The 12,565-nt window shown below is 49.4% G+C and overlaps 1 protein-coding gene across 1 annotated transcript in view; it reads right to left on the bottom strand.

Annotated features, from left to right (window-relative positions):
* LOC106586935 (neuropilin-2) overlaps positions 1 to 12,565 on the bottom strand; it is a 251,886-nt gene that overhangs the window by 148,397 nt on the left and 90,924 nt on the right. Inside the window, 2 exon segments of the mRNA XM_045707371.1 lie at positions 4,054 to 4,223; positions 6,843 to 6,998. Of these exon segments, the coding sequence (XP_045563327.1) occupies positions 4,054 to 4,223; positions 6,843 to 6,998 (326 nt within the window).

Raw genomic sequence — 12,565 nt, 5'->3', positions numbered from 1 at the left:
AGACAGCTAGGGGCTAACACAGACAGCTAGAGGCTAACACAGGCAGCTAGAGGCTAACACAGACAGCTAGGGGCTAACACAGACAGCTAGGGGCTAACACAGACAGCTATATGCTAACACAGACAGCTATATGCTAACACAGACAGCTATATGCTAACACAGACAGCTAGGGGCTAACACAGACAGCTAGGGGCTAACAGAGACAGCTAGAGGCTAACACAGACAGCTAGGGGCTAACACAGACAGCTAGGGACTAACACAGACAGCTAGAGGTTAACACAGACAGCTAGAGGTTAACACAGACAGCTAGAGGCTAACACAGGCAGCTAGGGGCTAACACAGACAGCTAGAGGCTAACACAGACAGCTAGGGACTAACACAGACAGCTAGGAGCTAACACAGACAGCTAGGGGCTAACACAGACAGCTAGGGACTAACACAGACAGCTAGAGGCTAACACAGACAGCTAGGGACTAACACAGACAGCTTGGGACTAACACAGACAGCTAGGGACTAACACAGACAGCTAGAGGCTAACACAGGCAGCTAGAGGCTAACACAGACAGCTAGGGGCTAACACAGACAGCTAGGGGCTAACACAGACAGCTATATGCTAACACAGACAGCTAGGGGCTAACACAGACAGCTAGAGGCTAACACAGACAGCTAGGGGCTAACACAGGCAGCTAGCGGATAACACAGACAGCTAGAGGCTAACACAGACAGCTAGACGTTAACTCAGACAGCTAGGGGCTAACACAGACAGCTATGGGCTAACACAGACAGCTAGCGGCTAACACAGACAGCTAGGGGCTAACACAGACAGCTAGGGGCTAACACAGACAGCTAGAGGCTAACACAGGCAGCTAGGGACTAACACAGACAGCTAGGGGCTAACACAGACAGCTAGGGACTAACACAGACAGCTAGAGGCTAACACAGACAGCTAGAGGCTAACACAGACAGCTAGGCGCTAACACAGACAGCTAGAGGCTAACACAGACAGCTAGGGACTAACACAGACAGCTAGAGGCTAACACAGACAGCTAGAGGCTAACACAGACAGCTAGAGGCTATCACAGACACAGCTAGAGGCTAACACAGACAGCTAGAGGCTAACACAGACAGCTAGAGGCTAACACAGACAGCTAGAGTCTAACACAGGCAGCTAGAGGCTAACACAGACAGCTAGAGGCTAACACAGACAGCTAGGGGCTAACACAGACAGCTAGCGGCTAACACAGACAGCTAGAGGTTAACACAGACAGTTAGGGACTAACACAGACAGCTAGGGGCTAACACAGACAGCTAGGGGCTAACACAGACAGCTTGCGATTAACACAGACAGCTAGAGGCTAACACAGACAGCTAGGGGCTAACACAGACAGCTAGCGGCTAACACAGACAGCTAGAGGCTAACACAGACAGCTAGGGGCTAACACAGACAGCTAGCGGCTAACACAGACAGCTAGAGGCTAACACAGACAGCTAGAGGCTAACACAGACAGCTAGGGGCTAACACAGACAGCTAGCGGCTAACACAGACAGCAGGAGGTTAATACAGACAGTTAGGGACTAACACAGACAGCTAGAGGCTAACACAGACAGCTAGGGGCTAACACAGACAGCTAGCGGCTAACACAGACAGCTAGAGGCTAACACAGACAGCTAGGGGCTAACACAGACAGCTAGCGGCTAACACAGACAGCTAGAGGCTAACACAGAACAACAGCTGGGCCCTCCGCAGGAAGGCAGGCATGGCAGCACGCTCCCTCACACCGTCGCAGCACTACAGACTGCTACAAACTGTCACTGCTACACAGTCCTGGCAACTGTCCGAAAAGACGGGAGGAAGGATAAGGAGGAGGAGGAGGAAGACGAGGAGAAAGAGGTGGAGGAGGAAGAGGGGCAGAAGGAAATGGAACACAGGGCCTACCATAGACTACCACAGCAACTGCTAAAACCAGGATGGCTAAGCAACTTTTATTGCCCTCCAAGAGTTGCTGAATTTCCTCTTTACTTCAGTCTGCTCCTCAATTCACGAACCTGGTTAGATAGGGAGTGTCTCCCTTCCCCTTTACACTGCCACAGACCTCCACAGACTGCCACAGACCTCCACAGACCTCCACAGACGGCCACAGACGGCCACAGACGGCCACAGACCTCCACAGACTGCTACAGACCGCCACAGACCGCCACAGACCTCCACAGACGGCCACAGACGGCCACAGACGGCCACAGACCTCCACAGACTGCTACAGACCGCCACAGACCGCCACAGACTGCCACAGACCGCCACAGACCGCCACAGAGCGCTACAGACCGCCACAGACTGCCACAGACCGCCACAGACCGCCACAGACTGCCACAGACTGCCACAGACTACCACAGACTGCCACAGACTTCCACAGACTGCCACAGACTGCCACAGACTGCCACAGAGTGCCACAGACTACCACAGACTGCCACAGACTGCCACAGACTGCCACAGACTGCCACAGACCGCCACAGACTGCCACAGACTGCCACAGACTACCACAGACTGCCACAGATGGCCAGACTGCCACAGACTGCCACAGACTACCACAGACTGCCACAGACTTCCACAGACTGCCACAGACTGCCACAGACTGCCACAGAGTGCCACAGACTACCACAGACTGCCACAGACTGCCACAGACTGCCACAGACTGCCACAGACCGCCACAGACTGCCACAGACTGCCACAGACTACCACAGACTGCCACAGACGGCCAGACTGCCACAGACGGCCACAGACGGCCACAGACTTCCACAGACTTCCACAGACCGCCACAGACTGCTACAGACTTCCACAGACTTCCACAGACTGCCACAGACTGTCACAGACCTCCACAGACCTCCACAGACTGCCACAGACCTCCACAGACCGCCATAGACTGCCACAGACTGCCACAGAGCCACTGGCCACTATCCACAAAGAGATCCCAAATAGGAGCTGGCTCATCTGAAAGCGTCCAGAGACACGTTGTGGAGAAGTACACCTTGGTTCTTCATCCCCTGGACGGAGAGTAGACCACCCCAATTCAGAGCCCTGTCTGTCTGCCTTTCTGTCGCAGTGAGGTCACTCGCACGCACACACACACACACACACACACACACACACACACACACACACACACACACACACACACACACACACACACACACACACACACACACACACACACACACACACACACACACACAATACTCTCATGGTTGTGATAGGCTGGTCATAACTCAGACAGACCAATGCCTGGGAGATGGAAACAATGTCTGGAGATTTTTTACCACAGTCATTCAACATGGAGGTTTACCACAGTCATTCAACATGGAGGTTTAACATGGAGGTTTACCACAGTCATTCAACATGGAGGTTTACCACAGTCATTCAACATGGAGGTTTACCACAGTCATTCAACATGGAGGTTTAACATGGAGGTTTACCACAGTCATTCAACATGGAGGTTTACCACAGTCATTCAACATGGAGGTTTAACATGGAGGTTTACCACAGTCATTCAACATGGAGGTTTACCACAGTCATTCAACATGGAGGTTTACCACAGTCATTCAACATGGAGGTTTAACATGGAGATTTACCACAGTCATTCAACATGGAGGTTTAACATGGAGGTTTACCACAGTCATTTAACATGGAGGTTTACCACAGTCATTCAACATGGAGGTTTACCTCAGTCATTCAACATGGAGGTTTACCTCAGTCATTCAACATGGAGGTTTACCTCAGTCATTCAACATGGAGGTTTACCTCAGTCATTCAACATGGAGGTTTATCTCAGTTATTCAACATGGAGGTTTAACATGGAGGTTTACCACAGTCATTCAACATGGAGGTTTACCTCAGTCATTCAACATGGAGGTTTAACATGGAGGTTTACCTCAGTCATTTAACATGGAGGTTTACCACAGTCATTCAACATGGAGGTTTACCTCAGTCATTCAACATGGAGGTTTAACATGGAGGTTTACCCCAGTTATTCAACATGGAGGTTTAGCCCGACGTCTCACCTGGATGAACTCTTTGCTGCTGTCCTCGTTTGGGGTCCAGGCGTTGTTATTGTTGTTGAGACGGGCTTGCCGTGGCAACCAGGTGTTGTCGTAGAAGGAGGAGGAGGCCGTAATCTGGGCGTCAGAGATCTTCCCCGACTCCAGACCTAAAGCGTTACTGCAGTGGAAAGCTGGGGGACCACAGACAGGGATCAATTCATCATTTGGTTTGATGGGATCGATAGAGATGATACACACTAACACACACTAACACACACTAACACACACTAATACACACTAACACACACTAATACACACTAACACACACTAACACACACTAACACACACTAATACACACTAACACACACTAACACACACTAACACACACTAACACACACTAATACACACTAACACACTAACACACACTAATACACACTAACACACTAACACACACTAACACACACTAACACACACTAACACACTAACACACACTAACACACACTAACACACACTAATACACACTAACACACTAACACACACTAACACACACTAACACACACTAACACACTAACACACACTAACACACACTAACACACACTAATACACACTAACACACACTAACACACACTAACACACACTAACACACAACTAACACACTAACACACACTAACACACACTAACACACTAACACACACTAACACACACTAACACACACTAACACACTAACACACACTAACACACTAACACACACTAACACACACTAACACACACTAATACACACTAACACACACTAACACACACTAATACACACTAACACACACTAACACACACTAACACACACGAATACACACTAACACACACTAACACACACTAATACACACTAACACACACTAACACACACTAATACACACTAACACACACTAACACACACTAATACACTAACACACACTAACACACTAACACACACTAACACACACTAATACACACTAACACACACTAACACACACTAACACACACTAATACACACTAACACACACTAACACACACTAACACACACTAATACACACTAACACACACTAACACACACTAATACACACTAACACACACTAATACACACTAACACACACTAATACACACTAACACACACTAACACACACTAACACACACTAACACACACTAATACACACTAACACACACGAATACACACTAACACACACTAACACACACTAACACACACTAATACACACTAACACACACTAACACACACTAACACACACTAACACACACTAACACACACTAACACACACTAATACACACTAACACACTAACACACACTAACACACACTAACACACACTAATACACACTAACACACACTAATACACACTAACACACACTAACACACACTAACACACACTAACACACACTAATACACACTAACACACACTAACACACACTAACACACACTAACACACACTAACACACTAACACACACTAACACACACTAACACACACTAACACACACTAACACACACTAACACACTAACACACACTAATACACACTAACACACACTAACACACTAACACACACTAACACACACTAACACACTAACACACACTAACACACACTAACACACACTAACACACACTAACACACTAACACACACTAATACACACTAACACACACTAACACACACTAACACACTAACACACACTAACACACACTAACACACACTAACACACACTAACACACACACTAACACACACTAACACACACTAATACACACTAATACACACTTTCTTGTTCATGTAAAAAATGGGGACATGAGGAAAATAAAACTGCAGAATAACACTCCTTTCTGAAGGTCCAATAGACAGATCTCCCTCCGGTACTGACTGGTCCGGTACTGACTGGTCCGTTACTGACTGGTCCGGTACTGACTGGTCCGTTACTGACTGGTCCGGTACTGACAGGTCTGGTACTGACAGGTCTGGTACTGACAGGTCCGGTACTGACTGGTCCGGTACTGACAGGTCCGTTACTTACAGGTCCGGTACTGACTGGTCCGGTACTGACTGGTCCGTTACTTACTGGTCCGGTACTTACTGGTCCATTACTGACAGGTCCATTACTGAAAGGTCCGGTACTGACTGGTCTGGTACTGACTGGTCCGTTACTTACTGGTCCGTTACTGACAGGTCCGGTACTGACTGGTCCGGTACTGACTGGTCCGGTACTGACTGGACCGGTACTGACTGGTCCGTTACTGACTGGTCCGTTACTGACTGGTCCGGTACTGACTGGTCTGGTACTGACTGGTCCGTTACTTACTGGTCCGTTACTGACAGGTCCGGTACTGACTGGTCCGTTACTAACAGGTCCTGTACTGACTGGTCCGGTACTGACTGGTCCGGTACTTACTGGTCCGTTACTGACAGGTCCGTTACTGACAGGTCCGGTACTGACTGGTCCGGTACTGACTGGTCCGGTACTGACAGGTCGGGTACTGACAGGTCTTGTACTGACTGGACCGGTACTGACTGGTCCGTTACTGACTGGTCCGGTACTGACTGGTCCGGTACTGACTGGTTCGGTACTGACTGGACCGGTACTGACTGGTCCGGTACTGACTGGTCCGGTACTGACAGGTCTTGTACTGACTGGTCCGGTACTGACTGGTCCGGTACTGACTGGTCCGGTACTGACTGGACCGGTACTGACTGGTCCGGTACTGACAGGTCTTGTACTGACTGGACCGGTACTGACTGGTCCGGTACTGACTGGACCGGTACTGACTGATCTGGTACTTACTGTCGCTGACTTCTTTGTGCGTCATGTTGTAGCGAGCAGAGAAGCCATCTTTAGCCACGGCCATGTCCGTGTGGAAGGACAGAGACAGGATCCCTGTAGACGATGTGATCTCTGGAGGGATCTTAGTTCCACAGTAACGACCTATCAGAGGACTCACTGCAAACACAAACACAAACACAAACACAAACACAAACACAAAAACAAACACAAACACAAACACAAACACAAACACAAACACAAACACACACACACACAAACAAACACAAACACAAACACAAACAGAAACACAAACCCAAGAGACGGCCATTAGAAGCATAGCATACAAAACATGAAATAACATGAAATGTCTTAGCGGTACATAAAACACCAGCTAACATCAGTAGCCTCAGCACCCTATAAACAACAGGCTTTACTATTAATCATGAGGAATTCTCAGCCAGGAAGATAGTTAGTAACACGATAAATCCTATTTTATTGATAAGAGAGACGAGCCCTAGTTTAGGCCTGGGATTTCTCAGAAGACAGGGCAGGCTATATAGGTCTCGCTGGGGAAAGGCTGGATGTAATTAGCAATATTTCTTCTCCTCCATCCCTTCATCCTCCCTTCCATCTCTCTCTCTCTCTCTCTCTCTCTATCTAATGCCACATGAAAAAAAGGGATTGGGCTTTAATGAGGGGCGAGGTGTTCTTCCTCACTCCGTTCTCTCGTTTTCTGCCACTCCTCCTCTTCCTCCTCTTCCGTCTCCAGATTAGTTCCCTTGATCCCCAGGACCGAGTCATCCCCCTTTCTTTCTCTTCTTTCTCCCCACTAATTGTCTTTTCTAACAACTCTTAATTCCTGGACTTTGTGTTGTGTGATTTAGGACTCTATGGCTGTAGGGGAGAGGGGCATTAGGGGGCATGTCTATGGGATAATGCATTCATCTTGCAGCTCACAGCTTCTCTCTCTTTCTCACTCACTCCCAGGAACGGAAGACCAGCCCATATCATACCGTACCAGCCCAGTGTCATACCGTACCAGCCCAGTATCATACCATACCATACCAGCCCAGTATCATACCATACCAGCCCAGTATCATACCATACCATACCAGCCCAGTGTCATACCATACCATACCAGTATCATACCATACCAGCCCAGTATCATACCATATCAGCCCTGTGTCATACCATATCATACCAGACCAGTATCATACCATACCAGACCAGTATCATACCATACCAGACCAGTATCATACCATACCAGACCAGTATCATACCATACCAGCCCAGTATCATACCATACCAGACCAGTATCATACCATACCAGACCAGTATCATACCATACCAGACCAGTATCATACCATACCAGCCCAGTATCATACCATACCAGACCAGTATCATACCATATCATACCATACCAGCCCAGATCATACCATACCAGCCCAGTATCATACCATATCATACCAGACCAGTATCATACCATACCAGACCAGTATCATACAATACCAGACCAGTATCATACCATACCAGCCCAGTATCATACCGTACCAGCCCAGATCAAACCGTACCAGCCCAGTGTCATACCATATCATACCAGACCAGACCAGTATCATACCATACCAGCCCAGATCATACCATATCATACCAGACCAGTATCATACCATACCAGACCAGTATCATACCATACCAGACCAGTATCATACCATACCAGCCCAGTATCATACCATACCAGACCAGTATCATACCATACCAGACCAGTATCATACCATACCAGACCAGTATCATACCATACCAGCCCAGTATCATACCATACCAGACCAGTATCATACCATATCATACCATACCAGCCCAGATCATACCATACCAGCCCAGTATCATACCATATCATACCAGACCAGTATCATACCATACCAGACCAGTATCATACAATACCAGACCAGTATCATACCATACCAGCCCAGTATCATACCGTACCAGCCCAGATCAAACCGTACCAGCCCAGTGTCATACCATATCATACCAGACCAGACCAGTATCATACCATACCAGCCCAGATCATACCATATCATACCAGACCAGTATCATACCATACCAGACCAGTATCATACCATACCAGACCAGTATCATACCATACCAGACCAGTATCATACCATACCAGACCAGTATCATACCATACCAGACCAGTATCATACCATATCATACCAGACCAGTATCATACCATACCAGCCCAGTATCATACCATACCAGCCCAGATCATACCATACCAGCCCAGTATCATACCATATCATACAAGACCAGTATCATACCATATCATACCAGTATCATACCATACCAGCCCAGTATCATACCATATCATACCATACCAGCCCAGTATCATACCATACCAGCCCAGTATCATACCATATCATACCAGACCAGTATCATACCATACCAGACCAGTATCATACCATACCAGACCAGTATCATACCATACCAGTATCATACCATACCAGACCATACCATACCAGTATCATACCTTACCAGCCCAGATCATACCGTACCAGCCCAGTGTCATACCATACCAGACCAGTATCATACCATACCAGCCCAGTGTCATACCATACCAGACCATACCAGCCCAGTATCATACCATACCAGCCCAGTATCATACCATACCAGCCCAGTGTCATACCATACCAGACCATACCAGCCCAGTATCATACCATATCATACCAGCCCAGTATCATACCATATCATACCAGCCCAGTATCATACCATCCCAGCCCAGTATCATACCATATCATACCAGTATCATACCATATCATACCATACCAGCCCAGTATCATACCAGTCTCACCAGCCCAGTACCATACCAGTCTCCTCACCAGCCCAGTACCAAACCAGTCTCCTCACCAGCCCAGTATCATACCAGTCTCCTCACCAGCCCAGTATCATACCAGTCTCACCAGCCCAGTACCATACCAGTCTCCTCACCAGCCCAGTACCAAACCAGTCTCACCAGCCCAGTACCATACCAGTCTCACCAGCCCACTACCATACCAGTCTCCCCACCACCCAGTACCATACCAGTCTCCTCACCAGCCCAGTACCATACCAGTCTCACCAGCCCAGTATCATACCAGTCTCACCAGCCCAGTACCATACCAGTCTCCTCACCAGCCCAGTACCATACCAGTCTCCCCACCACCCCAATACCATACCAGTCTCACCAGCCCAGTACCATACCAGTCTCACCAGCCCAGTACCATACCAGTCTCACCAGCTCAGTATCATACCAGTCTCACCAGCCCAGTATCATACCAGTCTCACCAGCCCAGTACCATACCAGTCTCACCAGCCCAGTCCCATACCAGTCTCCTCACCAGCCCAGTACCATACCAGTCTCACCAGCCCAGTACCATACCAGTCTCACCAGCCCAGTACCATACCAGTCTCACCAGCCCAGTACCATACCAGTCTCACCAGCCCAGTATCATACCAGTCTCCTCCCCAGCCCAGTATCATACCAGTCTCCTCACCAGCCCAGTACCATACCAGTCTCACCAGCCCAGTACCATACCAGTCTCACCAGCCCAGTACCATATCAGTCTCCTCACCAGCCCAGTACCATACCAGTCTCCTCACCAGCCCAGTACCATACCAGTCTCCTCACCAGCCCAGTATCATACCAGTCTCCTCACCAGCCCAGTACCATACCAGTCTCACCAGCCCAGTACCATACCAGTCTCACCAGCCCAGTACCATACCAGTCTCCTCACCAGCCCAGTACCATACCAGTCTCCTCACCAGCCCAGTACCATACCAGTCTCACCAGCCCAGTACCATACCAGTCTCACCAGCCCAGTACCATACCAGTCTCACCAGCCCAGTATCATACCTGTCTCACCAGCCCAGTATCATACCAGTCTCACCAGCCCAGTACCATACCAGTCTCACCAGCCCAGTACCATACCAGTCTCACCAGCCCAGTACCATACCAGTCTCACCAGCCCAGTATCATACCAGTCTCACCAGCCCAGTACCATACCAGTCTCACCACCAGCCCAGTATCATACCAGTCTCACCAGCCCAGTACCATACCAGTCTCCTCACCAGCCCAGTCCCATACCAGTCTCACCAGCCCAGTACCATACCAGTCTCACCAGCCCAGTACCATACCAGTCTCACCAGCCCAGTACCATACCAGTCTCCCCAGCCCAGTACCATACCAGTCTCACCAGCCCAGTATCATACCAGTCTCCTCACCAGCCCAGTACCATACCAGTCTCCTCACCAGCCCAGTCCCATACCAGTCTCACCAGCCCAGTACCATACCAGTCTCACCACCACCCCAGTACCATACCAGTCTCACCAGCCCAGTACCATACCAGTCTCCTCACCAGCCCAGTCCCATACCAGTCTCACCAGCCCAGTACCATACCAGTCTCACCAGCCCAGTACCATACCAGTCTCACCAGCCCAGTACCATACCAGTCTCCCCACCACCCAGTACCATACCAGTCTCCTCACCAGCCCAGTATCATACCAGTCTCACCAGCCCAGTACCATACCAGTCTCACCAGCCCAGTACCATACCAGTCTCACCAGCCCAGTACCATACCAGTCTCACCAGCCCAGTACCATACCAGTCTCACCAGCTCAGTATCATACCAGTCTCACCAGCCCAGTACCATACCAGTCTCACCAGCCCAGTACCATACCAGTCTCACCAGCCCAGTACCATACCAGTCTCACCAGCCCAGTACCATACCAGTCTCACCAGCCCAGTACCATACCAGTCTCACCAGCCCAGTATCATACCAGTCTCCTCACCAGCCCAGTACCATACCAGTCTCACCAGCTCAGTATCATACCAGTCTCACCAGCCCAGTATCATACCAGTCTCACCAGCCCAGTATCATACCAGTCTCCTCACCAGCCCAGTACCATAGCAGTCTCACCAGCCCAGTATCATACCAGTCTCACCAGCCCAGTACCATACCAGTCTCCTCACCAGCCCAGTACCATACCAGTCTCACCAGCCCAGTATCATACCATCCCAGCCCAGTATCATACCATATCATACCAGTATCATACCATATCATACCATACCAGCCCAGTATCATACCAGTCTCACCAGCCCAGTATCATACCAGTCTCCTCACCAGCCCAGTACCATACCAGTCTCACCAGCCCAGTATCATACCAGTCTCACCAGCCCAGTATCATACCAGTCTCACCAGCCCAGTACCATACCAGTCTCACCAGCCCAGTATCATACCAGTCTCACCACCAGCCCAGTACCATACCAGTCTCACCAGCCCAGTACCATACCAGTCTCACCAGCCCAGTACCATACCAGTCTCACCAGCCCAGTACCATACCAGTCTCACCAGCCCAGTATCATACCAGTCTCACCAGCCCAGTACCATACCAGTCTCACCAGCCCAGTATCATACCAGTCTCACCAGCCCAGTACCATACCAGTCTCACCAGCCCAGTACCATACCAGTCTCACCAGCCCAGTACCATACCAGTCTCACCAGCCCAGTACCATACCAGTCTCACCAGCCCAGTACCATACCAGTCTCCTCACCAGCCCAGTACCATACCAGTCTCACCAGCCCAGTACCATACCAGTCTCACCAGCCCAGTACCATACCAGTCTCACCAGCCCAGTACCATACCAGTCTCACCAGCCCAGTACCATACCTGTCTCCCCACCAGCCCAGTACCATACCAGTCTCACCAGCCCAGTATCA

Source organism: Salmo salar, chromosome ssa25, assembly GCF_905237065.1.
Source record: "Salmo salar chromosome ssa25, Ssal_v3.1, whole genome shotgun sequence".
NCBI lineage: Eukaryota > Metazoa > Chordata > Actinopteri > Salmoniformes > Salmonidae > Salmo > Salmo salar.
Note: the sequence above shows the minus strand (reverse complement) of the source record. Positions and strands in the feature narration are given on the sequence as shown.